The following is a 24,159-nucleotide window of genomic DNA, read 5'->3' on the forward strand; positions in this document are numbered from 1 at the left end:
GAATGGAGAGTTGGCAGAACAAAGCACTGCATGGCCAATTTCTGGAAAAAATAAAAGATAAAGTGGACAGTGAACAAACTTGGTTATGGTTAACAACAGGTACATTAAAGAAAGAAACAGAGTCACTAATCCTGTCTGCGCAAGAACAAGCTATCCGCACAAATGCCATTAAGGCCAAAATCGAAAAATCCTCTGATGATGCCAAATGCAGACTTTGCAAAGAAGCTGATGAAACTGTTGAACACATCCTCAGCTGCTGTAAAAAAATTGCGCAGACTGATTATAAATTGCGGCACAATTCAGTAGCACAAATGATCCACTGGAATCTGTGCAAAAATTATAATATTAAAACAGCAACAAACTGGTGGGAACATCAGCCTGAAAAAGTCACCGAAAATCAGATGGTCAAGATCTTGTGGGATTTCCGTATACAAACAGACAAAATACTGGCGCATAATACACCAGACATCACACTGGTTGAGAAAAATAAGGTCACAATCATAGACATCGCAATACCAGGTGATAGCAGGGTCGCCGAGAAGGAACATGAAAAAATCGCAAGATACCAGGACTTAAAAATTGAAATTCAACGACTATGGCACAAACCAGCAGTGGTAATTCCAGTGGTAATTGGCACACTGGGTGCTATTCCAAAAGCACTGGAATTACATTTAAAACAGTTAAAAATTGACAAAATCACCATCAGTCAAATACAAAAAGCCGCACTGCTTGGATCTGCACGCATATTACGAAAATACGTTACGACGTCCTAGGCCCCTGGGTGGGGCCCGACTAGTAACCAATGCCAAATCCGGCGAAACAACTGGCCGCTGTGATACAATTGTTTATAATAATGAAACTCTATGGAAAGTCAGAAATAGAAATCCAATCATTAACAAACACAGTCCGAGTATTCAGCACCAATATTGCAATGCAGTTTGGCATGGAAAAATGCGCCACTGTATCCATAAAAAGGGGCAAAATCACTGCATGTGAGGGAATTGAAATGCCCAATGGCCAATTAATTAAATGCAAAGAAAATGAAGCCTACAAATACTTAGGCATTCTGCAGTTGGATAACATCAAGCATGGAGAAGTAAAAACTATTGTCAGGCGAGAGTACACCAACAGAGTTAGGAAAATTTTGAAATCTAAATTGAATGGTGGAAATACAATCAAGGCCATAAATACCTGGGCAATACCAGTTATAAGATACACAGCTGGTATAGTTAACTGGACACAAGCTGATTTGGACCTTTTGGACCGAAAAACCAGGAAACTAATGACAATGCACTACAGTTTACATCCACGTGGTGATACTGATAGACTGTACCTGCCCCGAAAATCAGGTGGCAGAGGATTATTACAAGTGAAGCAAACAGTTGAAGAAGAAAAACATGCACTGGCTGATTATTTAAAAGAAAGTCAAGAACATCTATTAATCGAAGTAAAGAACAAAAATCTACTGAAGACCCAACAGACGAAACAAGAATACAGAAAAGATGTGATAAAATCAAGAATGGAGAGTTGGCAGAACAAAGCACTGCATGGCCAATTTCTGGAAAAAATAAAAGATAAAGTGGACAGTGAACAAACTTGGTTATGGTTAACAACAGGTACATTAAAGAAAGAAACAGAGTCACTAATCCTGGCTGCACAAGAACAAGCTATCCGCACAAATGCCATTAAGGCCAAAATCGAAAAATCCTCTGATGATGCCAAATGCAGACTTTGCAAAGAAGCTGATGAAACTGTTGATCACATACTCAGCTGCTGTAAAAAAATCGCGCAGACTGATTATAAATTGCGGCACAATTCAGTAGCACAAATGATCCATTGGAATTTGTGCAAAAATTATAATATTAAAACAGCAACAAACTGGTGGGAACATCAGCCTGAAAAGGTCACCGAAAATCAGATGGTCAAGATCTTGTGGGATTTCCGTATACATACAGACAAAATACTGGCGCATAATACACCAGACATCACACTGGTTGAGAAAAATAAGGTCACAATCATAGACTTTGCAATACCAGGTGATAGCAGGGTCGCCGAGAAGGAACATGAAAAAATCGCAAGATACCAGGACTTAAAAATTGAAATTCAACGACTATGGCACAAACCAGCAGTGATAATTCCAGTGGCAATTGGCACACTGGGTGCTATACCAAAAGCACTGGAATTACATTTAAAACAGTTAAAAATTGACAAAATCACCATCAGTCAAATGCAAAAAACCGCACTGCTTGAATCTGCACGCATATTACGAAAATACGTTACGACGCCCTAGGCCCCTGGGTGGGGCCCGACTAGTAACCAATGCCAAATCCGGCGAAACAACTGGCCGCTGTGATACAATTGTATAATAATAATAATAATAACTGGACACAAGCTGATTTGGACCTTTTGGACCGAAAAACCAGGAAACTAATGACAATGCACTACAGTTTACATCCACGTGGTGATACTGATAGACTGTACCTGCCCCGAAAATCAGGTGGCAGAGGATTATTACAAGTGAAGCAAACAGTTGAAGAAGAAAAACATGCACTGGCTGATTATTTAAAAGAAAGTCAAGAACATCTATTAATCGAAGTAAAGAACAAAAATCTACTGAAGGCCCAACAGACGAAACAAGAATACAGAAAAGATGTGATAAAATCAAGAATGGAGAGTTGGCAGAACAAAGCACTGCATGGCCAATTTCTGGAAAAAATAAAAGATAAAGTGGACAGTGAACAAACTTGGTTATGGTTAACAACAGGTACATTAAAGAAAGAAACAGAGTCACTAATCCTGGCTGCACAAGAACAAGCTATCCGCACAAATGCCATTAAGGCCAAAATCGAAAAATCCTCTGATGATGCCAAATGCAGACTTTGCAAAGAAGCTGATGAAACTGTTGATCACATACTCAGCTGCTGTAAAAAAATCGCGCAGACTGATTATAAATTGCGGCACAATTCAGTAGCGCAAATGATCCATTGGAATTTGTGCAAAAACAGCAACAAACTGGTGGGAACATCAGCCTGAAAAAGTCACCAAAAATCAGATGGTCAAGATCTTGTGGGATTTTCGCACACAAACAGATAAAGTACTGGCGCATAATACACCAGACATCACACTGGTTGAGAAAAATAAGGTCACAATCATAGACATCGCAATACCAGGTGATAGCAGGGTCGCTGAGAAGGAACATGAAAAAATCGCAAAATACCAGGACTTAAAAATTGAAATTCAACGACTATGGCACAAACCAGCAGTGGTAATTCCAGTGGCAATTGGCACACTGGGTGCTATTCCAAAAGCACTGGAATTACATTTAAAACAGTTAAAAATTGACAAAATCACCATCAGTCAAATGCAAAAAGCCGCACTGCTTGGATCTGCACGCATATTACGAAAATACGTTACGACGTCCTAGGCCCCTGGGTGGGGCCCGACTAGTAACCAATGCCAAATCCGGCGAAACAACTGGCCGCTGTCATACAATTGTATAATAATAATAATAATACTTGTTACATTAGTCAAACATATAATCCTAGTATTGATATACATGATAGTTTTAGAGTAGTTATTCAATATTTCAATGTTCCATTTTAATGCCAATGATATTATTAAGCATACATAGTAATACCATATTTCAATCTCTAATCTTTCCATCTAAATATTACTTATATTCTATTATATGAAAATTATATCTGCTAATATCCCCCCTATTTCTTATTTCTACTTCTAGCTTCTAGTCAGGTCACCATTACTAATCCTAATGTTAATATACATATTTATATTAAAACATAGTATTTCCTTATTTTGTTGTTCAAAGTCACAATACACCATTCAAGTACCAGTTGTCTTATTATTTAAACATACTTAATAATACTGTATTTCAACCTCCAATCTTTCCATCTAACTATTGCTTTATATAAAGGTGTGTGTTCTTATTTCTACCTCTACTTCAGTTTTTAATCAGGCCATCATTATATTAGAAAAAAGAATAATAATAATAATTCCTTTCTATACATCATCTCTTGTCCATTTTAATACTTAATTGTTATTTATTTTTTAGCTTGCCTCCCATACTCCTCTCTTTGATCTTGGTCTCTATCAGCATCTATGGCTTCACCATTTAGACTGCCTATTTCTCCCATCTCTATCCTCCTAAGCTGCCAGATCTCCAGAGTGTCCCCCCAAACCTCTATCTTCTTTTCAAAAGTATCTTCCAAATTATTTGATTTCATTTTTAAATCTCTTACAGTACTTTTCCCTTGGTTTATTTCATCAGTCATTATTATCTTTATCTTCTTCTTTTCTTCTTGCTTTGTTTCCTGGTTTGTCTGTTCTATCTTTTCCTCCATCCTTTCTATTGTCTCCTCTCTTTCTTGGACTCTTTGATCTTCATTCATTATCAGTTGTAGCATATTTTCTATTTTCCCATTTATGCCTTGCATTAGGTTCTTTATCTCTCTGGAGTTATTTGTCATAATACCCCTAGTGCTTTGAAACATCAGGACCATTTCTCTTGAAATCCCACTCATTTCCCCCATCTTGACTTATTTTATAAGTCCCACTCTTACCCAAGTCCAAAAACAATATATTCAAGTCCAATGTTGCTCCTCAGAACTTTCAATAATCATAGTTCTTTACATCAGGATTATCAATCAGTCCCATTTAAATAATCAGGCAGCTTCCACAGTCAAAAATCATTTTAATTTACTTAAGAGTTTTCCTTATTCTCACAATAGACTCTCCAGTAATCATAAAGTAGATATTTATAGAACAGTAAGTATCACCACAAACCTCCAGATGAATGTTATTTATTTCTCATGTTAGGAATTCCTAGAAGTATGGTATATTTTGCATTCACCAGTAGACGGCATCCTCAGGTTAGGTTTCAGCATTGTTTCAAGTCTGATAAATTAATTAATCCAAATTTAGTTCAATTTATGGAAGCAAAGACAGCTATCCAAGTAAATGCAAGTAGATAGTTCCAGCATTTTATAATGTCTTTCCAAAACAACACCTACCCAGTGTTAAAATCCAATTTTCTATGTTTTAAAAGGTCTTCAGCTTTTCTCCCCTTGGTTCCTTTCTTTCAGGTCTAGGATTTTTCTTTCTATGTTTGTTTGCTGCTTTAATAAATAGTTCTAAGAGTCTCTTTTCTGAATTTTCCTCTTTCTTTTTTCTTTTTTTCTTTTAAAGTTAGGGTCTAAATAAAAAAAGAATATTCTCACCCAGCTCCAGTCACTGCTCCTGCATATTGCTTTGTTGCCTCGGCTGTCCCAGCTTTATGGCAGCCATGATGGCTGCCTCTTCTCCTTGTTGTAGATGAAAGGGGAAAAGCCCTGAGTCAAGCAGGAGAGTTGCTGCTCTCTGCAACCTTCAAGGTGCCCCTCTTTTCTTCATTACCCATACAGGGTGACTTTAACTCCTTTCGGAGCCCTCCAATAGGAAGAACACTGCATGGGATCACGGAGACCTGCTCCTCACCTCCGATCTTGCCATGACATCAGTCAGAAGTCAGATTACTTTTCTTGAAAGGATTGGATATAAAATATTTCTCAGACTAAATAGGATAATAGATAATAGAATTCTTTATTGGCCAAGTGTGATTGGATACACAAGGAATTTGTCTTCAGTGCATAAGCTTCCAGTGTACATAAAAGCTATAAGTGATAAATAATTATCATAGTCATCATAAAAATACATTCATCATAAATCATAAGATACAACACTTAGTGATAGTTATAGGATACTAAATAAGCAATCAACATAAATCATACTAGGAAACTAAAACTATATAAATTGTAAAGTATAATGGTAATACAGCCTTACTAAATAGTTTGATAGTATTGTGAGAAGTAGTTGTTTAGCAGAATGATGGCATTCGGGGTGAAAAACTGTCCTTGTGTCTAGTTGTTCTGGTGTGCATGCCATATTGCGTTCTTTTGAGGGTAGAAGTTGAAACAATTTATGTCCAGGATGTGAGGGATCTGTATTTTCACAGCCCTCTTTCTGGCTTGTGCAGTATACAAGTCCTCAATGGAAGGCAGGGTGGTAGCAATTGTTTTTTCTGCAGTTCTGTGAATCCTTTGAAGCCTGTGTCTGTCTTGTTTGGTTGCAGAACCAAACCAGGCAGTTATAGAGGTGCAGATGGTAGACTCAATAATTCCTCTGTAGAACTGTATCAGCAGGTCATTGGGCTTTTTTGTGATTTTTTGATACCATTTTTGATGTTAGGTGTTTTTGATGTTAGGTTAAGTACTTCTTATTAATAGTACACAAAGTCACATAGATTTGCAGTAATATAATTCCCATGAATAATTTAAATATTAATATTTAACCTTTAGGTTGGTGTCTAGAATGGCAGTTGGACTTACCTGAACTGCATGTTTCGCCGAGAAGTGTGGGAGGAGTAACCATTGGGTATTAACCTAATCTTGATTGCCTATTGGAGATTGAGGAAATCTTTGGAAGCTACACCTCCTGCTGGTCCGGTGGCTAGCCACTTTAACCGAACGTCTGAACGGTATCTGAAAGGAAGCAAAAAGAAACAGCCAATACCAATTCTTCCTAGCCGTTGCTTGAACCTGGACGTGCTCAGGCCCTGCTTCACGGCGAAGGTCGCCATAACGGGCGGGAAGTGACTCCTCCCACACTTCTCGTCGAAACATGCAGTTCAGGTAAATCCAACTGCCAGTTTCCGAAGAGAAGGTGTGGGAGGAGTAACCATTGGGACATACCAAAGTTAGTTGTCCTGGGAGGGAATGGATGGGCCTGAGCTCCCTTGCGTGTCTAGGATGCCCTGAAGGACCCTCCTGCCGAAGGCGGTGTCCGCCGAGGCGTAGGCGTCCAATCTATAGTGTCTAATGAAGGGAGACGGGGAGGCCCAGGCGGCCGCTCGACAAATCTCTTCTAGGGGAGCCTGGGAAGACCAGGCAGCTGAAGTGGCAGCACTTCTAGTGGAGTGTGCTGTGATACCCTGTGGGACCTGAAGACTCCGAGCCTAATAGGCCTGAGAGATGGCCGCTCTGATCCATCTGCTGATGGTGGCCGAGGAGACCTTAGCCCCACGGGTGGAAGGTTGGAAGGACACGAAGTGGGCCTCTGATCATCGAAAGGGAGCCATGCGTTTCAGGTAGATGCGTAGGGCTCTTCTAACATCTAACTTATGCCAGGATTTCTCCCTCTCCCCGGAGGGATGGGGGCAGAAATCTGGAAGGATGATCTCTAACCCTCTGTGAAAGGGGGAGTTGATCTTGGGCATGAAAGAAGGGTCGAGTCTGAGGACGACCCTGTTCTCTAGGAAGGTGCAGAGGTCTGCTCTGCTGGAAAGGGCATTGATCTCTGAGACCCTTCTAGCTGAAGTGATGGCTACCAGAAAAACGACCTTAAGGGTCAGGAGCTGGAGGGAAACCTCCTTCAGAGGCTCAAACGGAGCCTCCGTTAGAGCCTGGAGGACTGTGGGAAGATCCCAGGAGGGGAATCGATGGACCGCTGAGGGTTTCAAATTCGCCGCCCCTTTGAGAAAACGCCTGAGAACCGGGTGTTGAGATAAGGGGGGAGCGTTCACCCCCCCTAGGACTGTGGAAAGAGCGGAAACCTGACGCCTAAGGGTGCTGGTGGCGAGGCCCTTCTGGTGACCCTCCTGGAGGAAGTCCAGAACCTGAGGAACCGAGGCAGTCGTAGGACAGATGTCTTTACCCCGGCACCAGTCTGAGAAGGCCACCCACGAGGCATTGTAGATGCGGGTGGTGGATTGTCTCCGGGATGCCTCTACCACCTTGATGACCTCCTCAGAGAACTGAGCCTGTCTCAGTTGTTCCCGCTCAAGCGCCAGACGGTCAGATGGAGCCACTCCGGGTCTGGGTGCTCTAGGGATCCCTGGTGAAGCGTCACCTCCAATGTTCCCTCTAATTTTTTTTCAGTGTGAGCGGAAAAGTATAGTGTTTGAGCGGCACATTTTCATGCCTGAGCACCTGAATTTTTTTAACAGATTTCACCAAGACAACAACGAAATCAGTGTTATTTGAAAGTCAAAGTTATATTTATTCAAGATACACGTTTAATTAAAAGTGTTATATATCAGTATCACTTATATTATTAAAATATTAAAATTATGTATAGTGTTTACGGTAATGTACACTGTTATTCACTGAAAGTCTATCTCATCTTAAAGTTTCTCACGTCTGTCTTTCTTTAACAACCATTCCGAGTACACTTTGTCAAGATCAATCTGCACCACTGAAGTCTGGTAAAATCGGATTCGCATCAGCATATCCAAGTACTCAGTTTGCAGCCGATTGCGAACTTTGGTCTTGATGGCATTCATCAAGCTGAAACCTCGCTCACAATCGGCGCTTGATGCTTGGAATGTTGCGCAGATGTCCAGCAGACGTGACAGCAATCCAAACTGTTGCTCTCTTAGTACAAACTGAACTACATCATCAAATGAGTGCATTAATCCAGACTTGAATTTCTCTGACACCAGAAATCTGAAGTCACGATATTGTGATTGTACAGCTGATGTGATGCTGACTTCATCCAAATCGTCAAAGAAATGCTGGTATTTTCCAACCAGAGTTGCAATCTCAGTTTTCCCAAAATTAAAAGAATTCACATTGGACAGCAGAGCAGCAGTTTCGAATATATTCCAATCTGTCAGCTCATTGTCTGGAAAACGACTGTCAAGATGCAAGCACAAACGTTCAATAAATCTGAGTATAGGAGCCGTGTCAATGTCTGGGTTGCTCTCCATATATTCGCGAGCTTCGTTATTCCAGTAAACCGTTTCACCTAAATACTGCAGGCGAAGTTTGGCTATTCTGGCCTTCACAAACTGAACGGCTTCTATTGGTGTCAGGTTGCTTCTTTGCAACAACTTGTTCAACTCGGCTAATTCGCGAACAACGTCGTCAAACACAATCAATGCAGCAAGAATCTGTGGATCCGTCAACTTTCTGTAACAATATTTACATACTGGGTCACTGTGTGATTCTGCTTGCTCTTTACAGTACTCAAGCAAAACTGTAATGTTTTTCATTAGTGCTCGCAAGGCAAAATTTCTGGAAAGCCATCGTACTTCATTCAACGGTCTGAAGGCTACTGCTTCACAGTCAAGAACTTCTGCTAGTTCTGCAAATGCCGTTTTCTTCACAGAAGAGCGGCAGAATAGAGTGTACACAGTGCGCAGTAAAGTCTCAATGTCTTTCATAAGTGAGACGTGTTTACATGCATCATCAATCCCCAGGTCTTCTCGATGTGCCACACAGTGCTGTTCAACCAAATGGGATATATCTCGACGAAGCTGAGCAGCCACACCATTATGCTTACCCAGCATCACAGACGCACCGTCTGACGTAAACATTACCATCTTTTGAAGATTGATGTTGTTTGTAGCATAGAACTCTTTTATGGCTGCTGTGATTGCTGTGCTGTCGCATGTTGACAACTGTAAAATTCCTGCAAACACGGTCTTATAAATTGCAGCATTAGACAGGCAGAATTTCGCATACAAAATCAACATTTTGGTGACTGATACATCGGTGCTTTCATCAGCAATAAGAGTATGACAACTGGCATTACATAGATCATGCATGACTTCTTTCTGAACAACTGCATTGATGCACTCCACAAACTCAAAGCCATAATTCTTGCTGCGCCAGCTCTCTGGAATGGACACATACTTGCCTATGTGATCATGTATGGCTTTGACTGATAACATTGACACATTCATGTTTATGGCCAGCAACACATTATCAATCAAAATTTTGACTTCATCAGCATTGGCATTTCTGCGCAGTGAAACTTCTTTTCTGTTTGCTTTGTCTTCTGCACTTTCAGTCAGTAGCCTCGGCAGCCCTCCAGATTTCTGGCATCGTAGTTTAGTGATCGAATCCAGGTGAATCTTCTGATTGATATGACATTTCAAATAATCAATTTTCCAATCGTTCCATTGTTTTCCAGTGGCGAATGTGCCACCTGTACAAGCTTCTTGGCATATTTGGCAAACAATGTCATCACTACTTTCACAATAAGTGAAGATATCACCCAGTTTTGTTAACTGTTTTCTAGACGAAGTTGGCAGTTCAGTTTCTACTAACTCTTCCAACCATTCTAGTTTAAACTTCCAGCTGCACTTTTTCTTCATAACAACATTTACTCCAGCTTTACGTTTTGACATCAGCACTGACTGATGATGTACCTATAGGGTTAGGGTTTATCAATTATTACAATTATCTTTTCAAATTCATTTTGGATTAAATAAAAAAGAGCTTTGAAATGAATATATAAATGGCACTTAATACCACTAATATTAAAATAGTAAATGTTTGATATACTTCATTTTAATGAATTTTACTTGATATACTTCATTTTAATGAGTTAACATTCAATTGCAAAAGTTGTCTATACACTGTATGCTTCTGTGAATGTATTATATGCAATTTGCTATTTTAAATGAGTAAAATTATTAAAATCACCATAATTAAAGTCTCATTCACATCTAAGAGTTTTCTTCCATCGTTAATTTGTAAACTCAAGGATTTATTGCCTCATGTTCAACAATGCTTGTTGATTGTTTAAAAATTTGTGGGAATTTGCTCCTTTCTGTACAGAGGGTTTCAGTAACCTACTACTACTGCAAAACTGCATACTACTTGCAAATATAGATTGTTAAAATGGCTCTACCATAACCAAATAAGAGAAAAAAACACTTTCCTTTTGTTTATAAAGTAGTGATTTTAGTTTGCTCTATGGAAGTCACTATTTTAAACTGACAGATAGGAAGTTTAATTAGATTAAAGCAAAAATATTCTCAATGACTTTGAAAATCCCAATGAGTTATCAAATATAGGTACTCCTTCGTTACAACGTGGGACTGGAATTTTTTATTACTCAGCAATGTGGTCACAAAGCTGATGTCGTGTCATGACTCATGTGACCGGGCTCTCTCTCGCCTCTTTCCAACTCCGAGGGCATCAATCATGTTAGCCAAGGGATCTGAATTCTGCAAAGTTGGCTCTTTTAAGACTGGTGGTGGACTTCAACTTCCAGAATTTTGAGAGTTGAAGTCCACCAGTCTTAAAACAGCCAACTTTGCAGACCCCTATGTTAGCCCAAAGCCTGGCGCTGGGCTTTGCTCCCCCATTGGTGGAGCCCCGAGAAGCGAGGAGGGAGAAAAAGAGCTCAAAAGAGCTTACATTGTTGCTAAATGAGCTAGCCCAGGCAATAGCAAATTAGCCGATCTTGCAGGCAGGTCTGAGAGGGGGGGGGGGAGCAAAACTCCAGGCAGGGCTTTCTGACTCTTCTAATTCCCCGTGAAAACTGTTGTTGCCTCTGAAGCATTTGCTCCAGAGTTTTAAATCTTAAAATCCCCCTCCCTCCTCCTTCCTTTTTTCTTTTCGATCTACACAGAATCACAGAGAATCCTGAAGTCGGGCAGGGCTGAGAAGGGAGAAAAAGAACTCAAAAAAGCTACATTGTTGCTAAATGTAACCGGGGAGAGCCAGCCCAGGCAATAGCAAATTAGCCGATCTTGCAGGCAGGTCTGAGAGGGGGGAGGGGGGAACAAAACTCCAGGCAGGGCTCTCTGACTCTTCTAATTCCCCATGAAAACTGTTGTTGCCTCTGAAGCATTTGCTCCAGAGTTTTAAATCTTTAAGATCCCCCTCCCTCCTCCTTCCTTTTTTCTTTTCGATCTACACAGAATCACAGAGAATCCTGAAGTCGGGCGGGGCTGAGGAGGGAGAAAAAGAGCTCAAAAGAGCTTACATTGTTGCTAAATGAGCCAGCCCAGGCAATAGCAAATTAGCCGATCTTGCAGGCAGGTCTGAGAGGGGGGAGGGGGGAGCAAAACTCCAGGCAGGGCTTTCTGACTCTTCTAATTTCCCGTGAAAACTGTTGTTGCCTCTGAAGCATTTGCTCCAGAGTTTTAAATCTTTAAGATCCCTTTCCCGTTTTTCTTTTCAACCTACACTGATTAGAGAATCCTGAAGTCGGGCAGCAATGTACTGCAGTAGAAAAGGTTTAGCTGGAGGAGGTTTTGATTGCGATCGCTCTGTAGTTTGTGTCCAGATACCTGCCCCACGTGCCTCTGCGCGGCAATTAGAAACTACTGCGCGGGGAATTGCAGCCATGTGCGCGGCCGCGCAGGCGTGCACCTTAGAGGGAACAGTGGTCACCTCCCCTGCTGGTATCCTCCAGGGAGGAGCTGTGGACAGGTCCACCAGATCTGCCAGCCAGGGGCGGCGCGGCCAAAAGGGAGCCACCATTATCAGATCTGCCCTCTCCGCTACCACCCTCCTCAGAATCCCGGGGATGAGGGGAAGGGGGGGAAAGGCGTAGAGAAGACCTGGTGGCCAGCTGCAGCGTAGGGCGTCCATGTCCATGGCTCCCGGGGTCGGGAACCTCGAGACGAACTTCGGTAGCTGGGCGTTGTGCGGTGTCGCAAACAGGTCTACCGTCGGATGGCCGAACCTCTCGCAGATCCTGTGGAAGATCGAGGGATGGAGTTGCCACTCTCTGTTGTCGATCGTCTCTCTGCTTAGCCAATCTGCCTGATGGTTCTCTGTTCCGGAGATGTGCTCCACCTTGATGGACGCCAGGTGTTTCTCCGCCCAGTGACCCAGGCGCAGAGCCTCGTCGCGGAGAGCCTTGGAGTGGGTGCCTCCCTGTCTGTTCACGTGTGCCTTGGCCGCTACGTTGTCTGTCAGGACTAGGATGTGTTGACCTCTGACCATGTCCTTGAAATGTCGGAGGGCCAGGTGGATGGCCCTGAGCTCCAACCAGTTGATGTTGTGCTTTAGATCTGTTGGAGTCCACCGACCTTGGGCGATCTGGTTCTCCAGGTGGGCCCCCCAGCTGAAGAAGCTTGCGTCAGTGGTAAGCGTCATCCTTGGTGGATCTCTGAAGAGGCAGCCTCTGTTCAGAGCTGGGGACAGCCACCAGCGGAAAGATAGCAGCACCTGGGGTGATACTCGGATCTTGAAGGTCGCGTCGCTTGTCCTGGCCTTCTGATGTGGTAGCAGGAACCACTGGAGCTCCCTGGCGTGCAGTCGGGCCCAGGGGATGATCCCTATGCACGAGATGAACTTTCCCAGGAGCCTGGAAAGAAGAACTACAGGGACAGAGCATGAGTTGCGAACCTCATGAATCATCTTAACGATGCTGTCCTTCCGATCCTGAGAGAGGAACACCTCCCCCGCTACAGAGTCGATAATGGACCCTAGGTGAAGCAGCCTGGTGGAGGGCACGAGGTGGCTCTTCTCCAGGTTAATGGAGAACCCCAGGGATCTGAGAGTGTCGATGGTAGTATTCAGATCCCTTGCAGCTGAGGCAGAGGACCTGGCCAGGACGAGTATGTCATCAAGGTAACAAAATAAACGGACAGGGAGGGAACGTAGGTGACCAGCAGCTGCAGCTAGCACCTTGGTGAAAGTCCTGGGGGCTGAGGCCAACCCAAAGGGCAGGGCTCTGTATTGGAAATGGTCCCCCTCATGGGTGAACCTCAGAAACTTACGGTGTTCCGGGGCGATCCTGATATGCAGGTATGCCTCTGTAAGGTCGATGGAGGCAAGGAAGTCGCCCGGCCGGATGCCCTCCAGGATGGATCTTAGAGAAGCCATTTTGAATTTACGGTATACCACCCTGGAGTTGAGTAACTTAAGGTCCAGGATGGCTCTCCAACCCCCCGAGCTTTTGGGCACTAGGAAGAGGTTTAAATAAAATCCTGACCCTTTTTCCCCTTCTGGGACCCTCTCGATGGCCCTGATGTCGAGGAGATGTTTAATGGCCTTGGCCTTAAGGGCCCTCTTGTTTGGGCCTGAGGAGGAGGAGAAGGTGTGGAACCTACTGGGAGGGAGCGGAACTCCAGGCGAAGCCCGAGCCTTACCATCTGGAGAACCCACTCATCCGATGTGATACGCTCCCAGGCATCCGCAAACATGGAGAGGCGACCGCCGATGGGGTGATCCGGGGGTGGATCACTTGAATCTGCGGAAGGGACGACCGCCTCCTCCACGAAAGGGCCGCTTCCCCTGGTGTTGGCCCCTGAATCTGTTCTGGAATTGTCTATCCCCCTGCCTCTGAAATCTGGGGTTTTGGTACCTCTGGCCTTGGCTGTCTCCTTCAGGTGGTCTGTAGGAGGTCCTTCTAGGGTACGGTGCATGGCGGAAATCCGACCGCTTGTTCGTTGACGGGAGGATCTTCCGCTTGTTTTTATCCTCCACAAGGAGAGGATCCAGTGCCGTCCCGAATAACTTATCCCCGGTGTAATCCGCGCCGGTTAGGTGCCACTTCATTCGGGATTCCGCCTGCCAGTGACGTAGCCAGAGTAGTCGCCTAGAAGCAACTGAAGAAGACATAGCACGCGACGCATACCTTACCGCGTCCAAGGTGGCGTCCGCCAAGAACTGCGTTGCCGCAAGCATCTTGGAGATGTCCTGCAGGAGTTGCACTTCAGAGGCTGGGGTCCTATCCCTCAGTTGCTCCAGCCACAGGACCGTGGACCTATTAAAAAAGGAGGCAGAGGTGGCCGCTCTGATAGCCCAGGTGATGGCCTGGAACGTCTTGCGCAGAACAATGTCTGCTCTCTTATCCTCAGGCTTGAGGCAATTAGCGGTGTCTCCTGCTACGACCGTTGAGGAAGATGCCAAGGTTGCCACCGGGTTATCCACTTCCGGAACCTGCAAGGCTTGGGCAAAGGCTTGGTTAAGATTATAAAACCTTCTTTCATTCCCCCCTGGGGTTGGAAAAGACCCTGGCCTTACCCACTGAGATTTGAGCACCTCCATAAACATATCTGGGGTGGGGATTTCTTCCTTAGCTATGGGGGGCCTATGGAAGGGCCCCTTCTTCTTCTTGCTTTTGCCATTGCCCGAGGACTCAGCTGCGGATTGGGGATCAGAGGGTGGATCCAGATCAGCTGTGGCTACTGCCTTGCGTAAAAGGGAGCTGAACAAGGAGGGGGGGAAAAGGCCCGCTACGGTGGAATCCTCCTCCCCCTGGGGGACCTCATCCTCCAAAAACTCCACATCCTTTAGTTCCCCTTCCTCGAGGTCGGATGCCTCACTAGCCGTGGATGGGGAGGGAGACCTGGCTTCCCTTGCAGCCGAGGTGCTAGGGCGATCGCTCAGCCCTCTGGGGCGATCCTGGGGGGCCCTGCTCCTGGGAGCCTGTGGCTGCTGAGTTAAGCTAGAAGCCATAACCTGGGCCAACACTCTGGCAAACATGTCTTGAAAGCTGCTGGTTAGATCAGGCAGCTGAGGCTGAAGCTCTGGTGGTTGGGAATATTCCCTGGGTTCAGGGGATAGAGGTGCTAGGTGAGGCCGGGCTGGGCTGGCTGCTCTGCGGCCAAAGGGATCCGCTCTCGAATCCAGTAGGGGAGCAGGGGAGAGAGGAGGAGAAAGAGAGCTGTGCTTTCTCAGAGATCCCCCTGGAGAGGCTGGGGATGGAGATCTGTGTGCAGCCCGGGCAGAGGCCCTGCGTGGGGAGCGAGATCTGGGGGGGGGAAGGGCTGATGGTTGCCCTGTAGTCCCTGGCCGAGGCCTTGGTTGATCTGGTTTCCCTCCTGGGGGATGGATTCCTGGGAGCCCTGGCTTTGTCCCTCCTAGATGGGGATCTGCCTCTGGGAGCAGGGGAAATCGCTCTAGAGGACCCTTCCTCTGGATCCGCACCCCCCGGGGCTCTGGGCCTAGAGTTTTTGCTCCTAGTCGCCTCTGCCATTATTCACGGTTTGTTGCTCACCCACGTGCTCCTTCTGCAGCCGGCTGAAATAAATTCCCTTCCTAGGGATAGGCTCCGCCTCTCTCTGATTGCTTGTAGGCTCTGCTGCTGCCGGCAGGCAAGGCCCTGAATTTCCCCCCAGATCACCGGCGGGGCAGAGCAGAAAGGAAGCCTCTTCCGGCTTCCTACGGCCTTGTGAGTGCTTTCAGCATCGGGACACTGTTTACACACTCCCACGTGCTCCTAAAATGGCGACAATCCAAAATGGAGGCTGCTGGTGCCGTCTGGAGTCTCCTTCCTTCCTCCGGTGGAACCCTCTTCGCAATCCTGGAAGGGTTCTGGGTTCTCCGGCTTCCCTGGACTCCTCCAATCTTTGTCTGTAAGTTTTTCTGTGATCCTGGGCCTTCCTGGAGCCTCCACCCCCTTTGGGAAAAACGGGTGGCTCTGCAGGCCTCTAATCACGTGCTCTGGCAAGCCGAGGCTTGATGAGCAGCTGGAGCACAGCAGAAGGCAGGTGAGGTCACTTTAAATTAAAATTCCTTGCTGAGGCTTTTCTTGAGAGTAAAAAAACTCCTGAATCTCGGTTAGAAAGGAGAGCAGGAAAAACGCTCCAATTAGGCCGAAGATTGAGGTTAAAGTGGCTAGCCACCGGACCAGCAGGAGGTGTGGCTTCCAAAGATTTCCTCAATCTCCAATAGGCAATCAAGATTAGGTTAATACCCAATGGTTACTCCTCCCACACCTTCTCTTCGGAAACTAAACAGGTTTCAACTTGCAGGACGAGGTTTACAGGAGAGAGTGATTTAATCAATAAATTGGGTTGTGCAACATGAAAAAGTGTTTCAATAAATAAAATGCAACATGTATATTACTATTCAGAAAGAATAATATTATTCATTTACATATTTATTGTACGTGTTTCTAGGAAGCAAGAGTAACTTATTAAAGACTGGCCATTTCTATTTAAGCTTTTTTAAAATCTCTTTCTTTCTCCAAAAATATAGTTTTACTTTTTCCTTTTGTTATATTTTTATGGCATGAACAAGGTTCAGAAGATTAGTACTTCAGCTTTCTGAAAATTGCAAGTAATTTCAAGAAAAGCCATAATGCTTTCATTTTAAAGCATTTTAGTGCCCTGTAGTTTAATTGGCAGTCCATTCTATATGCTTTCAGATTTTCTACTTACTGCTAGATTCACAAAATGGTTGGTCACAGGTGAAACAGTACCAAATGTACTGAGAGAACTGGTGCTCAAAACATTATCTAACAATCCAAACACATCATGGGTACAAGAAAGAAAATGAAGGAACTCAATCAAAAAACCCAACCACTCCAATATTTTCTAAGCACAAGTATGAAAAGCTCAGAAGAAAAATATTCATTGGTGAAACAAGCTTTATGTTTAAACAATGTTATTTGAGAAGAAAAGGCGGAGAGAGAAAAAATCTATGAAATTTTACCTGTTGGGGAATGTGTGAAATGCTTTTAAAAATAGGTTTTTCTTGTGCCATATTATATGATGTAATCCATGTCTGAACCTCCCTCTCTATCTCTCTCCCCTCCCTTCCTCTCTCTCTGTCACTCTGTGTGTATATGTGTGTGTGTGTGTGTGTCTGTCTGTCTGTCTGTCTTCTCTCACTCACTCACTCACTTAATCACTCACTCTGTGTGTGTGTGTCTCTCTGTGTCTCTGTCTGTCTGTCTTTCTGTCTGTCTCTCCCTCCCTCCCAACCTGCAGATGGGCTCCGGACCAGCAGAGCCTCTTCCTTCTTTTTAACCAGGGGATATTTCCTAAGACATAACAAGGAACCTTAATTACAGGTTGAACAAAAGAAGCTGGAAAGAGATAATGAGGCCAAGAAGCTGTAACCTGGGACTGGAGAAAAACCTTTTCTATCCCCTTACCAGCCCATCCGGGAAGATGAGTAACATGAGGGCGATCCCTCATGTTACTCAGACCAGCTGAGCCTCCCTGGATGTTGCAGCAGCAGCAGCCCCAAGTGCGCCAATCTCGGCATTTTTCGCATCGGGGCGTGCTGCAAGAAGAGGGAGTGAGTGAGGTCTTCACTCACTCCCTCTTGCAGCCCGCCCCATGCAAAAAACGCTGAGATGTTAAGCAAGGGAAAAATCTGTTGCTTCAGTTAGAAAGGAAAGCAACTTCAGCGCTACCGCTGGCGTCTGGCCGGCAAAGGCTTCCCATTGACCTCCCCCCCACCTCTGAGTTCCTGATAGATGGAATTATTTCAGCAACATCTCCCCCCACCACGGCACCCCCCCCTCGCATGTCATCTCCGCTCTGTTCTCCAGCAAGCCTCATGGGGGTTTTTTGCCTTTAGGAATAAGAATGTTTAAAAGGCTTTTTAAAAAAAATTGGAAAAAAAAGATGATGCAGGTTCTGCAAGAGCAAATCTCCATTGCACGGCAACGTTTTTTTCTTCCTCCACCTAATGGTCACCGCTTATTGTAGTGAGTCAGCCTCCTAACTTCAGTCCAGGCTCTGCAATTACCTTCTCTCCCCCACCCCACAAATCTGCAGAAACAGGAGGGAATCGGTCATTATCATTAGCACTCTCTCCCATGCCTGGTCTCCCCTTCGGAGGTAAGGGATGGGGAAGAGCAGATCTCCCAGGGACACAAATATTCCCCAAGTGGCCACCACCCGCTTCTCGTAGCTCCCCCCCCCGCGAAAATGGGAGAGGAGTGAAATAATGTTATGCTTTGGAAACACGGATCTCCAACACAAGGTCCACGCCAGGAGGTTTGGGGCTTCCATCCAGGCCACCTGCACAGCCAGCAGCCACGTCCACAGGCTCCGTGAGGAAAGGTGGGCCATGGGAAAGGGGAGCAAGTGCACTCCCCGCCTGCCCGCTCCAATCTCGCCCACCCAGTTCCCAAACCCTCTCTTTGGAAAGAGTTCTCCAACAGCCTCTGGCAAGGTGTTTTCCCCACCCCGCTTGGGCTGAAAGCAAATAAAATATAAAATGCTGGTTTACCTTTCTCTGCTGCTTCTCTCCCAGGCTGGAGCCGAGATGAGATCCTTGTCCTAGTCTTCCTGCTGCCCTCGTGGTACGGGGAAAACGGACGGTACTTTGTCCCTTCTGTCTCCCCGTTGCTCAGAAAAACAACTCTGGGAAGGTCCTTTGGTGGCGGCAGGCGTCCTAGAACCTGCCTGCTAGCAAAGGACCTTCCCAGAATTGTTTTTCTGAGCAACCGGGAGACAGAAGGGACAAAATACTGGCTGGGATAGGTATACAGGGCTGGGGGCGGGGCTGGCTTACTTCCGGGTCCAGTCACAAAAATCGGGACCTTTTTTTTTTTTTTTTTTTTTTTTAACAGAACTTTTTTTATTTTTCTTTAAAAAAAAAACACAAATATGTCATCATTTGTCAATCATTAAAACATTGAAGTACAATTTTTTTTGTGTGTGTACCCCTCCCTCCCTCCACCCCCCCACCCCCCCTCCTCCTTCCCCCCCCCGACTTCCCAGAACCCGTACACGGTATAGAATTTTAACTAACACAGTCTAAAATCTATTGAGAAAAAAGAAATAAAGAAATTAATGACATTCTAGATTGACCTTAGCTTCTTCTTACTGAACTAACTTTAAACAATTTAAATCATTTCTGATCTTAAGCATAGGCTAACTGGAATTTCTTAGTCCCGTATTTATTTTGTATATAGTCAATCCATTTTTTCCAGTCTCGTTTATATCTCTCATTTGAATGATCTTTGAGATATGCCGATATTTTAGCCATTTCAGCTAAGTTTGTTACTTTCAATGTCCATTCTTGAATTGTAGGCAAGTCTTCCTTCTTCCAATATTGCGCCACCAACAGTCTTGCTGCAGTTATCAGGTGCAGAGTCAAATTGGTCTCTACCACTGTAAAGTCAGTACATATACCTAGTAAAAATAACTGAGGACTAAACTTTATCCTTCTTTTAAAAACATTTTGCATGACCCACCATATTTTTATCCAAAATGCTTTAACCTTTTGGCAGGTCCACCATATATGATAATATGTAGCATCGAGAGAACCACATCTCCAACATTTAGGCTGTACATTCGGATACATAGAAGCCAACTTTTTGGGATCTAAATGCCATCTGTAAATTTGTAAAAATTTTCTCTCAGATTTTGAGCTTGTGTAAATTTCACATTTCTTACCCAGATTCTTTCCCATGTATCCAACATTATTGGTTCCTCAATATTTTGAGCCCATTTTATCATACAATCTTTAACTAATTCTGTTTCCGAATCCATCTGTATCAATACATTATATATCCTCTTTATATGCATTAAGCTTTGATCTCTTATTTGTTTAAACAAATTATCCTCAACTTGAATAAAACCAATTTTTTGATCTATTTTCCACCTAGCCTGTAATTGCCCATACTGGAACCATGTTTGAACTACCTTCTCCTCTTTTAATACCTCTAAAGATTTTAATTGTAATACCCCCCTTTCCGAGGTAAGAAGCTGTCTGTAGGTAATTCTGTCCTTTTTAAGAACACCCCAGGACATGGGACAAATTGTGCGAAAGCGTGCCTGTCCCGCGAAAATCGGGATGTCTCGTCACCTTATTTAAGATTCAAATGAGAGCCCTTAGGTCCTTTTAATTTTTAATTTTAATATATAGTTTTGATTGAAAATTTTAACTGCAGCAATAAATATTAATGCAAATTAAAATCAATGAAAGATGGAAAGAAGTGCAAAGAGATAAAAAGAAAAGGAAAAGGAAAATGAGATAAAAAGAAAAGGAATATATAAAGAAGTGATTTTCAATTTTCATCACAAGTATAACCTTGGTAACTCTTTATCTCCTATAAGGTTACAACCAGATATATTTTCTTCCCTTATCTATAAACTAATAAGACATCAACTTTTCAGTCCTGGTACATGCCATATTTTAACCTTGATCAAATAAACCATACATTCCTTCTTCTTATTCCTGAAAATATTAATCTTTAATTCATTGAAATATTGTAGGATCTGATCTTTCTTTGATTCTTCATCCCAAAGAATGAAACAACAAAGATTTCTTCAAGGCTTTAGCAACACTTTGTAAATTCCATAAAAATATTATCCAAGTTATTCTCTTGGTTTATCGTGTATAATTCCCCTTTATTTTTAAAAAGTTATCTTTCTTTGTATATCTAATACACAGTCCTGGCCTGTCACTTGTATTTCTACTTTAAATGCCTTCTCTACTTTCTAATCAATATTTTTACCCAACATTTCGAGTTCTACTGTTTCTGCATGAAACAAGATTTATTTCACATCTGTCATTCCATCATTAACATTTTAACACAGTCTACCTATTTAAACAGATATTATTATTAAGATTAAGATTAAGATTAAGATTTAGTTTATTTGTATTCCGCCCTTCTCCAGGAGGGACTCAGGGCGGCGAACAACTCAACTGTTGTTGATATTATATTGTGGCTACTACTAAAGTTAGCAAAATGGTGTCCTTTAAAAAGCTCCATCATGGTTGATAACTGATATCTTCATCTCCCAGTGCTTAAACCTGCAACAGCCTGCTTTCCTGGGGAGCAAGTGTCCGAAGCACACGTGAATGATTTAATTATCCTCTTTTTTATTTGGAGAGATTCCCCCCCCCCAAAAAAAAAACCAGTCTTCTCAGTGTTCTTTAGTCTTTCCTATGTCATCATTTCCACTCTCCCAAAGATGTATTTAGCTTGCCATGGTCTCACTTAGAAGTCTGGACTTTTATGTCTTTAATGTAATTAAAGCTGTCCTCAAATAATTTGATGAAAATACCACAGAATAGCATAGTAAATTAAATGTGTATATATGTATGTAAATATTGAAGTAGATATAACATTTGTCTGTTAGATGCTGATATACATACAAACATGTATATATGACTGACTTTAAATGCTATTATCAAGTTTTTTTCAATATCCAAATTATTGTGAATCTGTAATAATAATCTGTTTCTGTCCCAAGTGATACTATTGTTTGCTGTACATTTTATTTTCAGACTTATTAATGATAACTTCTGGGTTTCAAAAATCAACTATAGCTACTAATAGTAAAAAATGGTAAGTAGATTTTTTTGTAGCCAAGACTGGGCAGTCACCTTTTATTTATAAGCAAAAAATTCTTTATGGATTATTTCTTTTAAAACACCAGTAAGAGCTGTCTCACAAAATACACTATTGTTGGCCATTATTATTCTTTGAAATGGAACTTGGTTTCAAACCAAGTTAGGAAACGATATTAAGTCTCTGAATTTTTTTTTTTTGAAAACAGCTAAAAACTATTGAAACAAATTAGAACCAAAGCCCAAAACCTGATAGTAAATGTCAAAATGAAAGGATCAATATAAGAGCAACCTACAAGAGTACTAATTATTTTTTGCTTTACAAAGATTCCTAATTGCTCCAAATCAGCAGTTAAACTCTGCATAAACTCTACAAATTATTACAATGTGGTAAATCTTGGGAACAAAAAAAGTTTATGACCCTTATATGGACAGTGGCAGAGTTCGGTCTTAGAAACACAAGAAGGTCTGAATTATTGGCTAGGAAATTCTATTTGCAGGAGTCAATGGTCTTAGAAAAAGGCATACTCTTTGAATGTCGTGTGTATTATTTGTGAACAAATGCCATTTTTTCCCAGAAACAATAATATAAAACTTTAAGCTATCTTATTTTTTTCTAAAAAAAAAACAACCATTAAAATCAGTTCAAAAGGTCATTATGCCAATCATGAAGAGTTAAATATTAAACATTAAATAGACATTAAATATATTGTTCATTACACCTGAGCATATATCTATATGAATACTACTTGTTCTGTGAGAACAAAGAAGAATATCTTCCACAGAACAGAATTCTGCTTTGATTATTTAACTGAAGTCTCGCACTGAAGGGACAAGTCACAGACATTGAAGGATGTACAGGGGAGATCAGCATGTACCATCTTGTCATTCAACCTGGCTTAAATACTAGTAGCCCACGACATATAATGTATTTTTTGCAGTATAAGACACATCGGAGTATAAGATGCACCAAGATTTTGAAGAAGCAAATTAAAATAAAAGTTTTTGCACTCTGCAGACCTCCCAAAAATGACAAAAAAAGGGCAGGCATAGCCTTTAGGAGGCTTGTAGAGTGCTACTGGGGGCTGGGGGGGGCAAAAATGAGCAAAAAAGAGTCCGTTTTTCTCTCATTTTTGCCCTCTCCAGCCCCTAGGAGCACTCTAGAAGCCTCCTAAAGGCTCTGCACGGCCATTTTTTTAAAGAGGGTGGGGTTTCCGGAGGGAAAAAAATGCTGTATTCAGTGTATAAGACGCATCCAGATTTTCACCCTCTTTTCTGAGGGAAAAAGGTGTGTTTTATATTCCCAAAAATACGGTAATCACATTGACCCCAATTTCTGTTCTTAATGAAGTCAAACATTTGTTAAGTGGATTTTTCCCAATTGTACAACCTTTCTTGCCACAGTTGTTAAGTGAATCACTGCAGTTGTTGAGTTAGAAACCTAGTTGTTAAGTGAATCTGGCATGGGGATACTGCAAAGGTCGTAACTATGAAAAATGGTCATAAGTCACATTTTTCAGTGCCGTAACTTTGAATAGTCACTAAATGAACTGTTGTAAGTCAAGGACTACATGTATTTGAATATGACTAGTCTTTGTTTAATATGCCCAAGAGTAAACTTATCAACTGCCTTTTAAGTCCCTTACTGTCATGTAGTCATATCTATTAATGACATCATCCTTGATCTTTCCCACAGTTTTTGTAATGTATTTGTTTCCATCATTACCAACTTATATTGCTCCTACTTTTATGCACATTATACAACTATAGTGTTGCCTCAATTTCTCCGTAAAACTGTCCTATCTTTGTGGTCTCTGCTTTATTTTTCTGTCATTACACTGTTCTCCATTTATGTTTATTAACATTTGCTTTTCTCTAGACAATGAACAATCAGCCTCTATATAACTGGAATATTTGAAGACAGGACATTCAAGTTAGAAAACATGACTTGCAAAAATAATAAGAAAAGGATTTTCTTTTCCCCCTTTTTGGAAAATGATAAGAGGTCTATAGAGTCTACAAATGTTCACATTCATTTTGGCATGAAAGTGAAGTAGAAAGATAATCAAAAAACAATCCTTTTGTTTTTACAAAACTTTGGAAATCCCACTTAACAAAAAGCTTTCATAGTATGGTTCACTAACTAGTAGGAAAAGTATTTGTAGCTCCAAATAGCATATACACAAGGAGATTAAATCAATTGCAGTTATAATGTGATTCAGAGGTGGGTTGCCAATTTTTCTACCACCAGTTAGGGCACACTCCCACACACGCTTCTGCACATGCACAAAAGTGTCCAGGTGGATGAGCGGAGCCGAACTGGGAGCAACCCACCTCTGATGTGATTACAGAGTTCTATTTTTCTCAT

General features: G+C 42.6%; 1 protein-coding gene across 1 annotated transcript; it reads right to left on the reverse strand.

The window, feature by feature from the left end:
* Positions 1–8,134: 8,134 nt before the first annotated feature.
* LOC148043853 (zinc finger protein 862-like) lies at positions 8,135–10,346 on the reverse strand. The gene has a single exon (XM_087723783.1). The coding sequence runs from the start codon at positions 10,181–10,183 to the stop codon at positions 8,174–8,176; it is 2,010 nt and encodes a 669-aa protein (XP_087579909.1). The 5' UTR covers positions 10,184–10,346; the 3' UTR covers positions 8,135–8,173.
* Positions 10,347–24,159: the final 13,813 nt, after the last annotated feature.

This window comes from Thamnophis sirtalis, unplaced genomic scaffold (genome assembly GCF_051295495.1).
Source record: "Thamnophis sirtalis isolate CommonGarterSnake01/CBP01778 unplaced genomic scaffold, rThaSir2_p1.2 scaffold_10, whole genome shotgun sequence".
NCBI classification, from domain to species: Eukaryota; Metazoa; Chordata; class Lepidosauria; order Squamata; family Natricidae; genus Thamnophis; species Thamnophis sirtalis.

Bases quoted from the DNA above. Each gene is read 5' to 3' on its own strand.
- LOC148043853 (XM_087723783.1), bottom strand. From the start codon at position 10,183: ATGTCAAAACGTAAAGCTGGAGTAAATGTTGTTATGAAGAAAAAGTGC.